The following is a 21,302-nucleotide window of genomic DNA, read 5'->3' on the forward strand; positions in this document are numbered from 1 at the left end:
ATCTTAAAGTCATGGAAAGTGCAACATAAGATAAGATCATTTCAGATTATTGAACCCTTTTATCTTCCAAGAAAGCCATAACATGACAGTCTGATGATTGTCAAATTCATAAGTAATGTCTTTAACATGTCCTTAATAGATTTACTTTTTGATTATCATGATTTTTTAAAGGGACCATGTTATTCTTTTTGTGATTTCAGGGCTACATATGGCTAAAGTTCAAAAACTTGAGGATAATGTATGTAGAAATGCTCCCTACAATTCAAAAGCCCAGGCTTTGACCTGCTCTGAACACTTAGTTTGCAACCTTTTTTTCTACCATGCTGACAAGCAGATGTCGGCTCATCCCCCATACCCGTAAACGGCCGTCTGTTCCGTAGCCTTGGTTGCTAAAGTTGTTGATGAGGTTTTTCCATGTGTTGTTTGCTTTGTCCAAGTAAACAACATTGAAATGGAATCCAGATCAGATTTGGCTTGAACATGTATGGATATATTTGAGTTGACATTTCGAGTAAAGAACAAGAAAAAGAAGTGAAATCCTGTCACTACTACAAAGTTGGTTCATCGAGAGGGGGGCCTGAAAGAGCCAGAAGATAAAACAGCCTATTTCACACAGAGGTTGAGTTCAGAGGCTGCATAAAGGGGCAGTATAAGATTAATAGGGAGTTTTTTGAACTGTAAATCATGAAAAAGATATTCCAGCAGAGTATTAATAGACCTGGAAATGTGTATAACATGGCCCCTTTAAAATTGTAATACCATGTTGGTATCAATATTTTTTTAATCATTTGGCATGTTGGTTCCAGACAGCCTCCGCTGCTTTGTGTACAGCTTCAAGGGGAGTTTCTGCTCTGTCAGCTGCATTATATCCTATTCGAACACCATTTATTGCAGCAGTTTGGGCGGCCAATGCAACACTTGCTCTTCCTCCTGCTGGTGTTGCCAGCTCTGAAATACCTGAAGGAGTTGATGTAACCACCCCTGTCATACCAAGCAAAGCTCCTACCAATGCACCTGTTGCAACACCTGCAAATTTAATCAACATCCTGTCAAAAACATTGATTTTAGCCTTATTTCTAATCTCTTCCTGTGTCATGTTTGCTGATGACTGTCTAATGTGCTCTTCCTCTCTCTGTATTTCTGTTTTCACTGTTTTTAGCATCTTATTGGTAAAGCAGCTTCCATTGTTTGCTTCAGATATTTTGTCTATTGTCTTGTGTAGCTCTGCCAGCTGGAACTGGTTGCTCTTGTAGTTGTGTTCTTTGTTGTCCTTCCAGTATTTATTATCAATGACGTGGCACCGGCCGGCGCACTTCTTCACCAGATCACTCAGATATTCACTTTGATTGACAAACTCCTCAATTGTTATTCCCTCAGGGAGCTGGTCACCTTGAGTGAAGACAACTGCAGCATATTTGAAAGCTTCCTCAGAGAAATGTTGTTGTATCTTTTTGATGACGTTCTCCTGCTCAGTGTATTTCGCCACTTTAAGCACAATGAGAAAAGCATGAGGTCCAGGAGCACACTCAGTGATACACTTCACTATCTCAGTGTTGAGCAACTTCTCAGACTTGCACGTGTCAAAAAAACTGTGAGTGTCAATCAAGGTGATGCTTTTTCCATCTACATATTTGGTTACTGCATGAGAATGACTGGTTTCAGAGATGGCAGCATGGCTTATCTTGAACACATCCTCTCCAAATATGGTGTTAGCCAGGCTGCTTTTCCCACTTCCAGTTTTTCCCAGCAGGACAATCCTCCTTGGCACTAGAAGAGAACAATGACTCTCTATTATTAAAGTATATATTTCACTTTTACTTGTTCTGTTAGCTTGTCCTTCAGGTTCTGAAAGTTATTTTCTTAAGGCTGCAACTGACACTTATTTTGTTGGCAATTAATCTGCCGATTATTTGTTCAATTGCACAATTCATTATTTTGTCTATAACAACAAAAAATATTTAAAAAATGGCCATTTCAATTTTGTAGAGCGCACAGCACAGCAGTGCTTTGCGCTTAAGTCACCATGCTAACATGCTCACAATGATGTTTACTGTGTATACCGACTATACCAACTATACCAAGTATAATGTTTAGCATGTTCACCATCTTTTGCCACATTTGCCAGTCAGCACAAAATGAGACTGTCTTCCCAAGAAAAATGACACAATAGGTCAGAATGTCAACTGCCCAAAAATGACATAGTTATGTCTGAGTGAGACAGTTTTAAAAAAAACACATAACTCTGATCGTCCCTTAACCTTAATCTCATGGTTATTACTGTAGCCATGATAATGAAGATCGCCTAACTTAAAGCAAGTAGTAACTTTAACCCACACCACGTTTCTTTAACCTTAACAAAGTGATCATTTTATCCCAAACCGTGATCTTTCCGTAAATCAAACAAAGTGTTTTCTGTGCCTAAACCTAACCAGACCTGAACCAAGGCGTTGTCACATCATAAAACATTATTATTTAATGTGATTTGAAACAGTTTTGAAAAGCAAAGACAAATGATGTTGTCCTGCCAATTTCTACTGTTATCAGCACCAGATTGGAAAACAGTCCTATGTATTGTTATGGACTGCATGGTCAAACGGCTTATTCGGTCATTTAATTTGGAGAACTTGTTGCCCTAAACACAAAGTACAGCTGAGGATGATGGAAATGTCATAGTTTTGCAAGAATTTGTTCATAAACCAAAATATTGAACAATTTTATACAATGTTATATGGTGCTAGATGAAAAGTTAAAGGAGACTGGGGACAATGAGTGTTTCTATAAAGTTTCATCCAATAATTATTGAGGTATTTTAATCTGGACCACAGAAGTGGACTGACAAGCTGACTGTCAAACAGACTGACAGGCCATCTGTAGAGCCATGCCACTATCATGGCTAAAAATTACTTAAACAACTGTTATAAATGTTGAAGTTTCCCCTCTGATTTCTGGTGCTAAAGAAATAAGCTATGTGAAATATGACTCAGCTACAGTAAGAATACTTTGGTTTCAAGGTTGTTGGTTTTTTTGGATTATATACTCAAACTAGCATAGCAGTCAACTGTGCAATAAAATTCTTAAGATGAGACAACCCCAGCATTTATTAGCCATAATATTAATGAATATAAAGTTGAAAACAAAGAGCAATAGGTAAAACAATAAAGCTATATATAAAACATAAATGGCAATACAGAGTATTGATAAGTATGTAGGGTACCCTGCAGGTTGTATTGCACTTAACCATATATTATTGCACTTGATGTGATTGGACTGATAACATTTGCTTGTTAAGTCTTGGATTGGAATGACAATTTAAATTGATAAACATCAATATATCAAATTTTCTCATAGCAGTGAGTGAGTTTTACATGAACACATGAACAGATGAACACAGAATACATAATTATTATTGAATGAGAGCTTGAATCAAATATTTCCTCGATTTTAAAGCATTGTTTTATGTATTTTATAGATCATTTAGGCAGCAGCTAATCTTGAAAGTGTCATTATTGATACAAAACATTGACACATTGAAGCGGTTTTGTTTTGATCTATTTCTTTCTTTTTAAAGTTCTATTTATGGCAGAATAATATACAGCATGTTGCTCAGTGTTAACACCGATATGAAGCAAGCTCAACTCACCGTCCATGTTGTCAAAAAAGAAATCACAGTAGTTATCCGGACTGCTTGATGTCCTTGCTGCTTAATTTTCCTCCTGTGTTCTAGCTGTGGTTTGACTGTGTTGCCATTTCCTGCCAGTCTGACTTGTTTATCAACCGTACCTGAACAATGGCAGTAATGACCATCCCATAATTCACTTGTAGTGAATTGTATGTATCCATGTAGTCAATTTCACACATGAAAATAACGTAACATCAAATTGATGTTCAATACAATTGATTGTAAGGTTAATTTCTGTTTAAAATTGGCTTGACATCATTCATTTGTACAACTGATTTTGTAAAATGATACTGACAATGAATCAAAACAGGTAAAATAAATTAGAACTAAAAGTAGCAAAATAGAAACAAATTAACACGAAGAGAATAAAACATAAAAACTACATTAGGTTAAGTAAAACAAGCAGAAATTATTTAATATTTAACGTTGGTAAAAATGAATGTTTAAAACTGAAGACAAAGAGGAAAATATTTGCAGATTGCATGGTTGGTTTGTGACATTGGGTGTTAACAGCTCAGTAATATAACCTGTTAGAGCTTTAAAGGTAATGAATATATTATGTTTTAAAAATCTATTCTAAAGGAATTGGAAGCAAGTGTCAGGATGGAGAGATCAGTGAAAAATGGTGCATGTTAAATCCTAGCAACACTATTTTGAATGAGTGGCAAATGGGAAGGAATTAGTCTTTTTTTTTCTTTTACTAATGCCAGTAAACAATACATTACAGAAGATAAGACAGCATGTACTGTAATGAATGTATAAATAACAATTTCCAAAGAAACAGGTAGAAGTGGAACCTGATATGATGCTTAGCTAGATAGATAATTATGACACACTGCTGACAGTGCAGCTGACAGGTTGTGACTGGGATATTATTATGCAAATTGTACACAGTGTATAAAAATCTATAATTGGCAACAAGTAAATGCAACTATGTAATAAATTATTTGGGTTTCTTACAATCATTACGGCATTTACTGCCCCTCAAATATTTCCCTGCAATGAATGATTAAATACTCAGAGTGCATTTTACTTTCAAATAGTGAAAAACACAATGACTTTTTGTTATTGTCATTTACAATATTACACAAGACTAATGGAGTACTTTTTACTTATTACAAATGTCAGAGAGGAAGAGATGGCAACTGAAAGAAGAAAGAAACTGAAACCATGAACACCTTAGTGTTCCAAGTGTGACCAGTAACTGCTTTTCTACTCCTTTGTGAATGTGAACAGTTTTGGCCTTTAGGAATATTACAGAATAGAACCCACAATTATTTGCTATTCTTGGGAACCTCAGAAACTCCTTAACGCTCTGTGTGTGAGCAGTAAAATGAACATTAATGTTGCACACATCCTGTCAACAGACCAAAACCAACAGTCCATCTCTCAATACTTTCCAACTGCTCTATTTTCTCCCCCCTGCACAAATGAAAAGCCCCACTTAGCAGAGCAGATTTCACAAATAAAACTTTATCATTCTAATCCACTGCCATGCTTAAGTAAAGGGGAAGGATGGCCAGATCATACTGCTAAATATGAATAGCCTTAGCTATGTGTAGTAGTAACAGATTCCATCAAGTTGTGTGTTAGCACAACTTGTAGCCTAACTTCATCTGTAGCCTAACTTCTGTACAAGTCCACTATTGGTCATATCACTATCGAGAACATGCCCATCGCTTTAGTAAAATTTGTTTGTAAATGAAATGGTACTCATCTTGAAAAATGTCCTCTGTATCCCTGTGCCATATTTGTTCAGCCTACAGCTCCTCTAATACTCAGTCTGAACTGTCTGATTTTGTTAAGTGGGTGGGTGTCGGTACTTGAAATCCTGCACTCAAGGTGGAGAGAAATTAAGTAATCAAGCCAATTTCATTAAATTACTACAATTGAATTTTGTTTAAAATCAATGAATGCAGAAATTTGACAAACAATATAAGGTTGATGTAATTACCAGCAGTATTATGTCAACACAACTCATTAAAATAATGTTGGCAATTTAAAAAGCTTATCTAAATCATCAATTTCAATTTTTAGCTTGCAACTATTCATTTAATTAAGTGTTGAGGAAAATGTCCCCTGAATTACTTTTTAGAGTATACTTTGTAAATATGTGGGATTAACTCAAAATATACTACAGTGGCTTTTTTCATTGTAATAAGGTAACGTGTCAACCAGTGCAACAATGTGGCACATTAATGTGTTTTTAATAAGTTTTGGATAACAATGGAGCTTTATGGCACAGAGAAATAAATTGCAACAGGCCATTTACTGACATTTAATGTATATAGAGAGGGTATCTTCAGCTGTATCCTTTAATCTTTTAGGATCTTTGAAAAAAGAAACAACGGAATAGACAGGTGACCAATCAATGGTTTTATTGTTGCATAATACATTTATAACTGCAACAAACACTTAATCTATAAACAAACAAACAGAAAAACAAAACAAAAAGAAAGCAAATCATCATCATAAAAAACGACAAAGTCATGTAGAGTCCATGTACCAACAACCACTTTCGTATTTCAGATCAAAACTCGTGTCCTGTGTGCTTACAGTAAATAGGCCATTACAGAAGATAAGACAGAATGTACAGTAATGAATGTATTAATGACAGTTTCCAGAGAAAGGTTGAAGTGGAACCTGATGTGATACTTTGTAACAGCATTTACTGCCCCTCAAAGCTCCATATTTCCCTGCACTGAATGTAATTAAATACTCAGTGTTATGAGTGCATTTTACATTCATATAGTGAAAAACACAATGGCTTTTTGTTATGGGCATCTAGAATATGACTAATGGAGTATTTTTTACTTATTACAAGTGTCAAAGAGGAAGAGATGGCAGCTGCACCTTTTCATACCTTTTTAGGGTGGAGTGTTTTATCTCAGACACATGGTGAGACAGAACAAGCTGAAAGGAATTTGTTTTATTTGTTTCTATTGGCAACATCACAACATGAATAACCTGTATTAGGCCATTTACTGACAATCAATGTATATATAGAGAGGGTATCTTCAGCTGTATCCTTTAACCTTTTAAGTGGTTCTATGAAAAAAATGAAACAACTGAATAGACAGGTGACCAATCAGTGGTTTTATTGTTGCACAACACATTTATAACTGAGCAACAAACACTTAATGTACAAAAAACAAACAAACAAAAAACAAAACAGAAAATAAAGCAAATCATCATCATGAAACACCACAAAGTCATGTAGAGTCCATGTCCCAATAACAACACTGCTGTCTGATCTCTTCCTGTGTCATGTTTCCTGATGACAGTCTGATGCGCTCTTCCTCTTTCTGTATTTCTCTCTCCACTGTTTGCAGCATGTCATTGGTGTAGTAGCCTCCATTGTTTTCCATCACTATCTTGTCTATGGTGTTGAGTAGCTCTGCCACCTGGAACTGGTAGCTGGTGCCACCTGGAACTGGTAACATTTTTTGTGATGACAGCTTTCTCCTGCTCAGTGAATTCGTGTAACTTTTAAATGTTCAAATCAAATACCCTTTTCAGAATTTTACATATTGCTTGAGCTAAGGTATTACTCATCATGATATTTGCTTGTTTAGTCCTTACTCCCCTTTCTGTACAGCAGTCATCTAGAACTTACTTTTAACCAATTTCGGAGACCATCTGAACCCTCTCAACTTAGGAGTATTTTGAAGTTACAAGAAACTTACTGACTAGCTTAAAAGTAAGAGTAAAACCTCTGTTTTCACTGCCTATTGATAAATAGACCTCTGACCTTCAAGCACATCTCCTCCACATAGACTGGCAAACCATTTACTTTCTCCATGACAGACAACTCCATGACGCAGCTAATACATTACAAAATCCTGCGTAGAACACACATCACCACTTGTAAACTTCACCTTATGGGATTAACCAATAATGACAAAGCTCTCACTGCCCAGACTTCACTGATGACCATATACATGCATTCTGGCTCTGCTCATATATTCAATCACTCTGCTCCGAGCTCATGAGCAGACTGTCCACCATTTCCGGCCTCAGTATCACCCTTCTCCCCTTCTGCCTCCACCTTAAACCTTTCCTTGTAACATCCCTAACAATAGCAAAAAAGGTTATTCTTCTCAACTGGAAAAATAGATCTAAACTTTCCATAAATCACTGAGCACTCCACACTAGAGAAGCTGTCCACAACCCTTAAAAATAACACAATTCATTTAAAAAGTGTTGGTCTCCTTTTCTGGAATCTGGTCTCCTCTCCTTGTTTGATTATTGTATTGGATTATTGCATATTTCTATTGTATGTTGTCCTATCAAGTCCACTGTCATTGCATGTTTGTTTTTTGCTGTCCTTTTGCTTTGTTTTGTTTTGTGCTTTTTTGTTGTCATCTCATATACTTTTACATCTATGTTTTCACGTTTTTGCTTTGTTTTGTTTTCTTTTGTTTCCCTTTTTTGTTTTACTTGTTATGTTATTATTATATGTGTGAAAAAAATATAAAAAACAATAAATAAATTCAAGCAAAAAACAACAACCCAAAAAACAAACAAACAAAAAAAAAACATTCTCCCAGTTGCAACAAACTTTCTATCATAAACTAATTGATAGAATATAAAAAAGAAAAGAATATATATGATGACATAATTTATGTCTCACATTAAACTATAACTTTATCCACTTTTGGTGGATTATCTCAATACCTCAAAGTAGAAGCATAAATGTGGCTGTAAGGTTAAAAATTATTGAAAAATGGTGAAGCTGAATGTTACAGTACGGCAGGCCAACTGATAATAGCCGATACTTCACTTATTACAGCAGTTGGGTTATTGAAAATCCAATAGTTACATACATCTATACTAGCAAGAATACTAACACTAACAACAAAAACAATAGTAATACTACAACAACAATACGAGGAGGATCTCAGCCATTCTGACTCAAAATGATAACAGTAGCAATGAGAAGAAGGCAACCACCAGCAAAATGACTCTAATACACTGTAGCTGGCTCTTCAAAAAAGCTTTTACCTGATTTATTTTTCTACTACACTTATTCCTCCTACTACTGCTGCAGCTACTCCCAGTGCTGCTACCACTGCTCCTGTTCACTCCGGTCCCAGTGACGAACCCAAACAGACTATCTGATCCGTCACTTACTGCTTCTACTTTTTTTGATTTTGCTTTTCCTTCTTCTGCTTTTCTTGTTACTTCTCCTTTTGCCTCTGTTGTTGCCTCTCCCTCATGTCCTTCACTTTCTTCTCTTCTTCTAGCAAGAAAAACAACACCACTAACAACAAAAGTAATAGTAATACTCCAAACACTAGGAGGAGGGTCCCAGCCATTCTGACTTGGACACAAAATGATAACAGTAGCAATGAGAAGAAGGCAACCACCAGCAAGATGACTGCAATACGTCGTGGCAGGTCGTTTAAAAAAGCTCTTATTTTATTTACTGCATACCATATTCCTCCTCCTACTGCTGCTACTACCAGTGTTATTGCACATTTCACTATTGTTCCGCCTGCTCCTGCTGCTACTCCTGCACTTGCTGCTCCACCTGCTCCCGTTGCTCCCGCTGCACCTGTTGCTCCACCTGCTCCTGCTGCTCCTTCTGCTCCTGCTGCTACTCCTGCACTTGTTGCTCCACCTGCTCCTGTTGTTCCCGCTGCACCTGTTGCTCCACCTGCTCCTGTTGCTCCCCCTGCACCTGTTGCCCCTCCTGCACTCGCTGCTCCTCCTGCACCTACAGCTCCTGCTACTGATGCTGTTACTCCTGCTATTATTGCACCTACAGCTCCTGCTACTGATGCTGTTGCTCCTGCTATTATTGCACCTGCAGCTACTGCTACTAATGCTGCTGCTCCTGCTATTATTGCAACTGCAGCTCTTGCTACTGATGCTGCTGCTCTTTTAAGGATCCCAAACAGACCACCTGATCCACCACTTGCTGCTTGTCCTTTTTTTGCCTTTGTTGGTGCTTCTTTGTTTGCGTCTGTTGTTGCCTCTTCTTTGTGTCCTGTTTTTTCTTCCTCTGCTTGACATTCTTTTATTGCCGCCCCTTCGTCTCCTTCTTCTTCTCCATCCTTTGCTTCTGTTGCTACATCTTCTTCTGCTTCTGTTGATGCTTCTCCTTCCCCTTCTTCTTCTGCCTCTCCCACTGCCGCTGTTTCTGCTCCTTTTGTTGCTGCCCCAGTTTTGATAACTGGCCCAAAGAACACTTCCACCAATGATTCTGATGCAGGGCCTGTTAATTTGATCCACTCATTCTTAGAGATACCGGTGTTAGTCTTATTGCTGGTCTCTTTCAGCGACATGTCTCCTACTGATGTCCTGTTTCCTTCCACTGCTTGTAGCATCTCACCGGTGTAGCAGCATCCTTTGTTTTCCATCACCATCTTGTCTACTGTGTTGAGTAGCTGCTCCACTTGGAACTGGTTGCTCCTGTAGTCACCCTGTTGGTTGTTGTTCCAGTTTTTATTATCAACGACATGGTATCGGCCGCCACACTTCTTCACCAGATCCTTCAAACCTTCAGTCTGACCAACAAAGTCATCAATCTTCATGCCTTTAGGGAGCTGCTCACCATGAGTGAAGACAACTATAGCATACTTGAAAGCTTCCTCAGAGAAATACTGGCATATTTTCGAGATGACAACCTGCTCCTGCCCTGTGAATTTCTCCACTTTAAGCACAATGAGAAAAGCATGAGGCCCAGGAGCACACTCAGTGATACACCTCACTATCTCAGGCTTCAGCTCCTGCTCTGGCTTATCTGCGTCAAAGAAACTAGGAGTGTCAATTAACGTAATTCTTCTCCCATGAACAGATTTGGACTCTGTTTGGCATTCACTTCTTCCCGAGGTGGGGTTATTCTTCATCTTGTACACATCCTCTCCAAATATGACGTTTGCCAGGCTGCTTTTCCCAGCTCCAGTTTCTCCAAGCAGGACAATCCTGTATGTTTTTAGCACTAGAAGAGAATAATGAAAATTCGTCTTGACTTGTTCTCCTACCTTGCCACTTTGAGTCTCAAGATGCGTATCAGTTTAAACATATACATATAGAAATATGTCTACAGTATATAAACATTAATTGTAATCACAGGGAAGATTTTAACTCCTTGTATAACTCCTCAAAGACATATTTGTTGTCTCCATAAATTGACACTGTGCTGTTGTTACCTCTGATGCTTTTCCCAGCTCCGGCTGTTCCAGCGATGACAATCCTTGTTGTTGGTAGCACTAGAAGAGAAAATGATTGATAACTAACACTGAACAGCCCATTTGCTTTTAGCTTATTCTCTTACACTGTTAGTATTCTAGCCATTAATTTATGTTGTCACATCAAAGACTAAATATTGCAAGCTTGATTACATTAGCACTTCCTTTGCATAAACATCACATAATAATCACTGTAGAGGGAGGCCAGTCCTCATTGCTAACATTAGCTTGCAAGCATAACTGGCAACTCGACAGAATACTTTGCACTGGATATTAGCTTAAAACTGTGGCTACAGCTGTAATATTGTGCATTTGGTTATTTCATGTTGCAGTGTTTTCTAATATTAATTAGGGCTGCAACTAATGATTCTTTTCATTGTCGATTAATCTGTCAATTATTTTCTCAATTAATTGATTAGTTGTTTATCTAAGAAATGTTGATTTAAAAAATGTTCATCACCATTTCCCAAAGTCCAAGATGCAACCTAAAATGTCTTGTTGTGTCCCAGCCAACTGTCCTTAACCAAAAGATGTTCAGTTTACCATCATAAAAGGCTAAAATAAAAAAACTAAATAGTGTTCACATCTAAGAAGCCGGAACCTGAGAATTTTTGTATTTTTCTTAAAAAATGAATTAAACAATTAACCAATTATCAAAGCAGTTGCAGATGAATTTTCTGTCAATTAATCGACTAATTGTTGCATCTCTAATATTAATGGCCTACAGGAAATCAGCTTGTTCCCAAATGGATGCTGAGCATGATCTTATAATATGTTCCATTCTCTTTTGTTCTTCTGAATTAGGACAAAATGGCACAAAAATGCTCCCATTATTGTCTTTGATCACTTCTTACCTGCTGACACTGGTTTGACTCTTGTTGTTGTTCCTCCTCTTCCAGTTACTTTTGCACCTCCTCCTTCAGCTCCTTTTCCGGGTGATATTGGCATTAATGATCCTTTTATAACTCTGTTTATTATGTACACTTCCTTTTTCTGTGCACTGTTTGCTTCCTCTTCTGCTTCTGCCGTTACATCTTCCGCTCCTCTTCTTGCTTCCCTTGTTTCCTGTAAAACTACGACAGCTTGCCCGAAGAAAGCTTTCGCCACTGATTCTGCTGTGGGGCCTGTTAATTTGATCCAAACATTCATAGGGACCCTGTTGTTAGTCTTATTACTAGTTTCTGACTGTTTCTCCACTGTTTGTAGCATCTCATTGGTGTAGCAGCCTCCTTTGTTTTCCATGACTATCTTGTCTACTGTGTTGAGTAGCTGCTCCACCTGGAACTGGTTGCTTCTATATTCATCTTTTTGCTTGTCTGTCCAGTATTTATTATCAACAACGTGGCATCGGCCGCTGCACTTCTTCACCAGATCACTCAGGCATTCATTCTGACTGACAAACTCCTCAATTTTCAGCCCTTTGGGAAGCTGGTCACCATGAGTGAAGACAACTGCAGCATATTTGAGAGCTTCTTCAGAGAAATATTGACATATTTTCCTGACGACAGCTTTCTCCTGCTTAGTGTATTTCTCTACTTTAAGTACAATGAGAAAAGCATGAGGCCCAGGAGTGCACTGAGAGAAACATTTCAGTATCTCAGGCTTCATGTCCTCCTCAGACCTGCCTGGGTCAAATAAACCAGGAGTGTCAATCAAAGTGATGCTTCTTCCATTGACAGTTTTGGTTTCTCCCAATATGATGTTAGCCAGGCTGCTTTTCCCAGCTCCTGTTTTTCCCAGCAGGAGAATCCTCCTTGTTGTCAGCACTAGAAGAGACAAATGGCAAAGTATAATTAATACTGTACATTTGTGTTTGTGTGGACTTACAGTTGGCAGATTGCAACCACATTAGTAATGAGTTTGTTGACAAAGCATGACAGAAAGTTCTGTCAAAAAATTGCGTAAAGATCCTCTTCAGATATATTTTAAGATGTATATAAAATACTCTACTTTGAATAATAATTCGTGTCTGATATGTTTTTTCCATGAAAAAAAGTTAAATTATCTTGTTAAAACCCTTAAAATTACATCTACTCCTTCTCCCTCATTAAAAAATTCCAGAATCTATGAACATGCAAATACATTTCATTTCAGAAGTTTAAAAAAAAAAAAAAACTTTGAGTGGAGGGGGACTTTAATTAAATTTATTGGGCATTGTTATTACAGTTTGCAGATCTTTTGTCTGTTTCTCAATTTTTCTGCCTCTGAGCAACAAATATATATTTTTTTCATATCATTAAAACATTTCCATCAGGAATGCAACCTAAAACAAAAGACATCATGGTACATGTAAATTGTGATTTGTTCTAATATTCTTTCTAAGCTTTCAGTACACTTTTTTATTAAGAAAAAACAGATTTTGCCAGCATATCAGAATCTGTAATTCATTTTTTCCCTACTGTTTGGATTTCTAGACACGATTAGACAATAGGTGACAAAAGACGTGAATACATGCTCAAAGTTGAACTGTGCTCTCAAAACTCCTGATGTCATGAACAAAATCGTGATGTAACAGTGTCTAAAAAGAGTCAGCAGTATGCTGTAACACAAAGCGTTCACACTTACAGTCATTAATTGGTGATAAAAAATGCTGAAAATAAAATTAACAAAAAAATGGTTTACTGTAAAGATGTCATATACTGATCATACACCTTGATAAAAAAATTGTGTTTGTAAACTTTTCATCACTATACTGAATACAATGGACTTCAGTTTAGCTTCTATAACTAAGCATGCATTGTGCTTCCATCTAGTGGTTGCTGAAATATAGTGCAAGACGACATCAAAGTTAATATGTCACTTTCTGTGTAGTCACAAACCCTCCCTCTCTCGCACCCTGCTTGAGTCTTTATCTCTTCTTCTGCTGTTTTCACATAATTCAGATTGAATATTAACCAATGGTGCTTGCTTGTGTGTTCGGTGAGGCGACAAATCGGCAGAGAGCTCATGCCTGAAGAAAATATGTGATAAGCTTATTTATTGTCAGAGCCAGTGCACATTTACTAAAACTTAGTAGAGCTTGACCAATTTAGATATTGGACTATCACAGATATATCCGTATCGGCTTATATGTTGTCCGATATGCACCGATATGAAAACTTTTTTTTACAGAACATAATGCAGAAAAAGATGCTTGGGGTAAATATAGAAATTCTTCAATTTGTGTTTTTTTTCAATTTATAGTTATGGAGTGATTTATTTCTATCCATAGCCAACACATTTGCCCAGTAGTTTAACGAGGGTTGAGAAATTAATTAATAAAAAAGAGAAAGTGAAAGAGAGCAGGCATGCAAATACAAGAGATGTGTGTATGTGTGTAAGAGAGAGGGAAAGAAAAAAACAGAAAGTGAAACATAACTTTATTCCTTACGTATATTGATGGATTTTAAATAGTGATACATTGATTAATGTAGCTGACAAAACTCTTTGCAACACTTATGTAATGAGCCAGACATGAGCTACTTTGTTCAGATGTTACTGGCCAGAATGTAAAGACAATGGTTGATGAGTCACACATACCAAACATGTGACTCCTCCTTTTAAGTAGGATTTTGCAAGCTTTGTTGATATATTTCACAATTGCCAATGATTTGATCACAATAATTAGCCTGTAGTGGTTTCAGATGTTATCATTCAAATGATATTTTGCCAAAATATGAGTTTCCAGAATGTACTGCATAGTTATGTCAGATGAATATAAAGTGAGCTATGTTAAGAAATAACAGTAACAGTATCTTACCGTCCATGTTGTTCAAAGAAAAATCAGTTAAGAGCAACAATAATTTGGATCCACCAGAAAAATGTCCTGTTTCTTTTCTCCTGTGCTCTGACTCAATCTATTCTCATTTTACTTTCACTTGCTATTTGAGTCACCGGAAGTAGGTTTAGCTGCTATGTCAAATTGGCTTCACAGTCCAGTGCTGTACCTGGAGGCTTGGCATGAGAGGACTCGAGCCACAAACATTAAGGAGCTGTGCAACCTGGAACTTGTTGCTCATGTGGTTATTCATCTTTTTCTTCCAGTCCATAAACGACATGGCATCGACCACCACACTTCCTCACCAGATCATTTAGACAAACTCCTCAATTTTCATTCCTTTGAGGAGCTAGTCACCATGTGTGAAGACAACAACAGCATAAAGCTTCATTAAAGAAATACTGACACCTTTTTGTGATAATTTGATAAAATTAGAATAGAAACAAGAGTCAGAGCACAGGAGAAACGAAAGAGGAAGTTTTTCTGGTGGATCCAAATGCACATGTAAAATATTGCAACAAAGCATGCAACCTACGCAAAAGGAGGAGAGTATGGCAAGCCCTGTTAAATGTAAATGTGGACATCTGAAATTGAAAGCTCAATACACATGGATGGAAACAGTGACGTCATTTGTCCTAGGAAGAATGCTATGTCATTTTGACAAGGAAGAATTAATTACAGATATCTGCAGTACATATCCAGTCAAGCTAAGGGTTTAAGGATTTTAAGATATCTTAAGTGTATTTTTGACCAGTACAATCAAAGTTGTGGATACAAGTTGCAGATATCTTGAAATACAATTTCTACTAATAAGAATGTTATTGTGGATATATTTAATTACCATTCTGATTAGTGAGAATACAGTTTTGACCAGGAGAAATGCAATTATGGACATCTAAATGTAATTACAGATAGGAGTGTGGTTCGATTAAATGTTAAAACGGCTTGCCATAGGAGTCACGTTTGGTATTTGTGATGCATCAACCACTGTCTTCACAAAGTTTTCAGGGTTTGAATTGGCAGAATGAGAGAGTGTGTTTTTTCTCTGGGAATGATACTTGCATGAAAGATACACCATGGACCTGTATAGTACTGCACCCACAGTACATTAGGACATGATCAGAGTAATGTGTTAAACACCTGAAATGCCAGAAAAAATGCAACAATTCTGCATGTTTTGACATAATTTTGCAGGTAAGAGGTGTGCAGCCCTCTGAGGCAAATCTGTTTTTGTTTAATGATTTTGAGATACATAAATACAATTTAATGCACACCATTGCAGCTTGGACACTAGAGGGCACCAATATCAAACAGTTCAGTGCCATTTTAGACTGAGGGACTTTCCAAGCCCTTGAGATTTAAAAGCAGGCAAACTTCCACTTCCTGTAAATGATATATCTACCCTGCACAGGTCACAGCTTGAACAGCAAACTGAGGTTCCTCACATGTTCCACAGTCTTTACACAACTTTAGTTTGAGCCTGGACACGTCAGTTATAGATGATGAAGTTTGCAATAATTTAATTAGAGCATTGGTGTTGCAATTTTTCACTTTATATTTTTGTTGTTTATGTAGATCATCATTTATGACTTTTCATGATTCAGAAGACCATTTCCTCAATACATTAGGCCTTAATTACCCCATAGACAAAAAAAACCTGTTGGTAATATTCAGCAAAAATAGAGAGTAAATAAGACAACAAGTAGGACTGAATACTGAGCATTTCTACAACATGGGCTGTTAAGACTTAAAAGAGGAATCATAAAGTTAGGGCCACAGCATTTTACAAATTAGAATAAACTGACTGAAATTTCTACTTAAGAAATAAAGTCCTATATAATATTTGTGTTTCATTAATATACAGTAGTGCCTTGCTTGCATTTTGCATCAAGATAGTCCAAACGAACATCATCACTTCCACAAATGTTAGTTCATTTTCTTCTGATCAGTCTCTTTTTTTATTGTGTCTCTGCAGAATATATGACAAACATCAACAGAGCATGTGAAAAGCAGCCAACACAAGATCTCACATTCAGTAAAAAAAAAAAAGACTCATCTTAACCATCGTTGCACTACAGAGGTCACTTTCAGCTCCTGACTGACTGAGATATCCCATCATGCCACTGGTTGTGTTTCACACTTCCCAGCTGCTGTGGGTGCGTGTATCTGGCGGTGCTCATTGCGGTCAACTTCCTGCTTTACCTCGCTGACCTGGCCTACACCGCCAGGCTGGTGTTTGTCGTGTCTAGGAAGAAAGGGAATGAAGGAGGGAGACATATTGAATGATGAAGAACAGAAAAAAAGAGGCTAAGAGCTTGAGTGGCTTTGTATTTTTGACAAAATAGACATGAATCTTCCTTTTTGGTGTCTAATTATACAGTGTGATGGTGAAATGAGATGTCCTGTTGAAACAAGGAAAGCTCAAATGGCTCGCTTGCAGTATGTATGTGCATGTTTGAGTTTAAAATAAATGCCTAGATATCTGCAATGACAGTATTTAACCTCCAATGTGAGTTGCTATATCATAAAAGATAAGAAGATGAAATATTTTACATGATGGTGTGGAAAAATCAAAGTTAGCATGTAATGCTGTTAGAATCCAATGAAGTCAAAGACACTGGAACGCAGGAGAAACGTATTTACTGTATCTGAGACACACAGAAACTCTTCGGTTACTGATGGGGAAACTTCGTTTGCAGTACATGGACACTTTGATTTCATCACAACCTAAAACAAAGATTTCTTCATTGTCCTTCTTATTATCTTTTGCATATAACGTTTTGGGGGAAAAAAACGCTTTGTTCTTTTGTCTTGATAACAAAGTATCAGTATTGAAAGATTTGACAGAATGTAATTTGAGCAAATAAAGTTTTTAGTTAAACCAATAAATATTTTATTTGAAAGCACATGTGATTTGTGATTTCATAATGTAGTTAAAAAGACAATAACAACATGCTATTGTTGCTCCATCTATCACCTTTATGGAAACATACTTGCAGTTATGTAGCAGATTCAGGCAACTGTCATTCTGTACTTTTTCTTTACTGACATTGTGCACTGTGAAATAAGGTTCTCTAATTCATCAGACCCCCAAACAATAATGTCACATGCAGACATTTAACTACAAGTTTTACTTTCAAACCTTATACCTAAATTATCCTGAGAATGTTCAACTACACATAAAAACAACCTATTACTATTAACATTTGGATACAATCAAAATGTTATTAAGTGGAAGCTTTGCCAGGTTTGACTTTCTGAAAATAAGAGAAGCCACAGCAATAGCAGGACAATAGTACAACAACTCTCACTGTGATGTGATGTGCTGCAGTCACAGTGGTTCTTCCTGTTATGGAACAGTCCATTAGTCTGTAGCGCACGGGGGAGTGGCACATTTACAATGTATCTTTAAAAAAAAGTTATTTCTGGATATAATTAGTTAGAATAGCAAAATAACATTATGTCATATCTAAACATCATAATAAATCTATAGCTGTTTGGATCCCTTTTAGTTCGGTGCTCCAGACAGTTGCCTACTTGTCTTACTTTAAGTCCGCCCACAATGCTCCTGATAAATAAGTGTAAAAGAGAAACATAGTCACACAGGCAGTCTTGTCATCTTCATTGTCACTCTGCAGTTACTCTTTTTTGACAACATGGACGGTGAGTTAATTCTTTTCACTTATGATATTTTGTTTGCTCTGAGCACAACACAGTTGTCTCATGAAGAATTTTAAACTGCAGTCATTTTTGTTTTAATTAAAAGTTTTGACTGTGTATACAGTTTTAACACCTGAGATGCATCGCTATGCATTTAAAAAATTATATCTGTGAACAGTAGTGCTCTTAAACCTCACAGCTGTTTACAAAATTCCACAATACATCAATTTTGATTAGATTACATTTGAAACATGAGATGTTCTTGCTCATTTTGAATCATTTTTCATCTTTTAATCATCTTAAAATATATCTTGTAAGATGTATCGATTATTAAAATGTACTGCATCCATTAAATGGCCCAGCAGCCCCGTGCAGCCTGCTGTAGTTTTTTTTTTTTTTTGTTACCCTGAATGCCACACTGCCATGCGCGCTGTGACATCAGGCACTGTAGAAGTAGAGAGTGAGTCGATCGAGAGAGAGAGAAAGAGAGAGAGAGAGAGACAGAGAGAGAGAGAGAGAGAGAGAGAGAGAGCTGTACTTCCTAACTCACTGCAACCAATACCAAAGTATAAGAGACCAATATTTTGAAAAAAATAATAAAAATATTCCCAGAATTCCTCTATCTAAGTGACTCAGAGAGATTTCCAGTCCTTTGAGCTCATAATTTAAAATTATTTCGCACAATATTTCCCGGCCTGAATAATTTTCCCAGTCCGGACCTGTCTGCATCTTAAAATCTAGTATGACATGTCATACTAGATTGTCAGAGTCGAGAGTTTGAGGTGTAAAGATATAAAAACTTCTTTTGGAAAAGAAACATACTAATGTCTCCTCCTCTGCTTGGTTTTCTAATGTTATCAATGCAAATGTATCTCAGGGAGGACACTGGGTGTTTAACTCTCTGAAATGCAATGAGACGGGACACTTTTAACAAGTGTTTTTACCATCTGTTGCCCTTATTTACCCACATTATATGGTCAAACCAAATAAATGGTTATTTCACAAGGTACAGCATAAAAGCTGAGATTTTTTTTTTTTTTTTCTAAAATACAGTGCTAGTATGCTTGTTAACTTCAGCTACTTTTCACACATGGACAAAAACATTCAAACCAAAATCAAGAATTCTACAAGACCTCATTTACCAGTTATGACTGCAACCTAATTTAGAGAGTGTTGTGTTGTGGTTTTCACTAATGTGTGCATAAAATATTATTCCTATAACTGACATATATGTCACAGTGTAATCTGAATAGTGATGCACAAAAATAAGTAAGTGCAATATGTATTATATTATTGATCCTGAGTCATTATTCTTCTCTAAACTCAGACAGAAGAATTATCCTGCTGGGAAAAACTGGAGCTGGGAAAAGCAGTGCAGTCAACACCATATTCGGAGAGGATGTCTGCAAGATAGACCATACTGCAAAATCTGGAACAAGTCAATGTGAAAAAGAAACCAGATCTGTCAATGGAAGAAACATCACTTTGATCGACACTCCGGGTTTCTTTGACACAGACAAGTCTGAGGAGGAGCTGAGGGATGAGATAGTGAAGTGTATCATAGAGTGCGCTCCTGGGCCTCACGTTTTTCTCATTTTACTTAAGGTTGAGAAATTCACACCTCACGAGAAGCAGGTTATTGACAAAATACGAAAGACTTTTTCAGAGGAAGCTTTCAAATATGCTGTAGTTGTCTTCACTCATGGTGACCAGCTTCACGAAGGAAAGACAATTGAGGAGTTTGTCAAAGAGAGTAAAGGTCTGAGTGATCTGGTGAAGAAGTGCGGCGGCCGATGCCACATCATCGATAATAAATACTGGAAGATCAAACAGCAGGATGAATACAGGAGCAACCAGTTCCAGGTGGCAGAGCTGCTCAAAACCATAGACAAGATAGTGGAGGAAAACAATGGAGACTGCTACACCAATGAGATGCTGCAGACAGTGTACAAATTGACTAAGAAGTATGGGAAGGATTATGTATCAAATTTCCTCAAGATGTTTGTTGGTATTACTACAGGAGCATTGTTGGGAGCTTTTCTGGGTATGCCAATAATGATTGATTCAATTGTCAGAGCCGTGATGAAAATGAGACCATCACCAGTGGCAGAAGCAGCAGAGGTTGCAGTGGGAGTAGTAGAAGGAGGTTGTGTAGGATATCGTGAAGCTGATAAAGCAAAGTCAGTGGGGGAGGCAGCAAAGAACACAGCAAAGTCTATTTGGGATGAATCTCTAAAAAGATTTACAATACATAACAACCAAAATCAACAGCAAAGTGAGGATAATCACTAACTTCTGACAGCTCAGTGAAATAAATTGACTGTTATAGTGCTCTTGTTACTACACTGTTATATATAGTGCTTTTATTCAAAAGCTTTACAATTTTCCTCTCATCCACTTATTCCCATTGTATAGAAACTATATTTGCTCCTAAAATTCTAACAACTGTTAAATAGGCTTTAGTCACATACAGTATGTATCTTGGATCAAAAAGGCAGGGAAACATATGCAGAAGTTAGTTTCTGTGCAACTTGACACTCCTTGTGAACAATATCCAGCTGAAGTGTATCTTCTTTTACCAGCTGTTCTTATAAAAACACAGCAAACATTTGACATTTAAAGTATCTATCAAGTTTTAATATCTGTCAATGACTTTGATTTATTATTTCAAAATGTTGCTCTTTGAAACTAGATGTATATAAGAGTTCTTGAGAGAATCTTTAAGATTTTCATGAGCAATAACCCTCCTGGTAACTGAAATGTTTTAAAGCTGTTTGTTATTCTGATTGCGCTTCAACTTTTTGCCAACAATTCAGGGAAAATGTTTTGTTTATGCAATAAATTCTTATTGTTATTATATAACCTCTTATTTCGTTGTTTCTTTTTTCAAAATGAAATGCTAGTAGGTATACAATGAAACAACTGACAGTAATGTAATAAAGATTGTCATTTTATCTGTTATTTCTTGTTCCTGGTAGCCTAGATTCAATCCTAAATTTATTACAGTCTG

The 21,302-nt window shown here is 36.9% G+C and overlaps 3 protein-coding genes across 4 annotated transcripts; 1 reads left to right on the top strand and 2 right to left on the bottom strand.

The window, feature by feature from the left end:
- Nucleotides 1-784: 784 nt before the first annotated feature.
- On the bottom strand, nucleotides 785-3,647 carry LOC122974473 (GTPase IMAP family member 7-like). Its single transcript, XM_044342507.1, has 2 exons — nucleotides 3,641-3,647; nucleotides 785-1,767 (listed from the first exon to the last, which is right to left on the bottom strand). Exons 1-2 carry the CDS (start codon nucleotides 3,645-3,647, stop codon nucleotides 785-787), a joined length of 990 nt encoding a protein of 329 aa, XP_044198442.1.
- Nucleotides 3,648-8,200: 4,553 nt separating this feature from the next.
- LOC122973935 lies at nucleotides 8,201-14,762 on the bottom strand. 2 transcript variants are annotated; one of them, XM_044341745.1, is made up of 5 exons: nucleotides 14,615-14,761; nucleotides 11,730-12,641; nucleotides 10,837-10,896; nucleotides 9,444-10,625; nucleotides 8,201-9,398 (listed from the first exon to the last, which is right to left on the bottom strand). In XM_044341745.1, the coding sequence occupies exons 1-5, from the start codon at nucleotides 14,619-14,621 to the stop codon at nucleotides 8,860-8,862; spliced, it is 2,700 nt and encodes an 899-aa protein (XP_044197680.1). In that variant the 5' UTR covers nucleotides 14,622-14,761; the 3' UTR covers nucleotides 8,201-8,859. The 2 variants fall into 2 exon arrangements, with proteins under 2 accessions (XP_044197680.1, XP_044197679.1); XM_044341744.1 differs by having other exon boundaries at nucleotides 8,201-10,625; nucleotides 14,615-14,762.
- A 3,410-nt stretch (nucleotides 14,763-18,172) lies between these two features.
- LOC122973941 (GTPase IMAP family member 7-like) lies at nucleotides 18,173-21,251 on the top strand. The gene is made up of 2 exons (XM_044341756.1): nucleotides 18,173-18,295; nucleotides 19,620-21,251. Exons 1-2 carry the CDS (start codon nucleotides 18,289-18,291, stop codon nucleotides 20,582-20,584), a joined length of 972 nt encoding a protein of 323 aa, XP_044197691.1. The 5' UTR covers nucleotides 18,173-18,288; the 3' UTR covers nucleotides 20,585-21,251.
- The last annotated feature ends 51 nt before the right edge of the window (nucleotides 21,252-21,302 follow it).

Source organism: Thunnus albacares, chromosome 22 (assembly GCF_914725855.1).
Source record: "Thunnus albacares chromosome 22, fThuAlb1.1, whole genome shotgun sequence".
Taxonomy (NCBI): Eukaryota; Metazoa; Chordata; class Actinopteri; order Scombriformes; family Scombridae; genus Thunnus; species Thunnus albacares.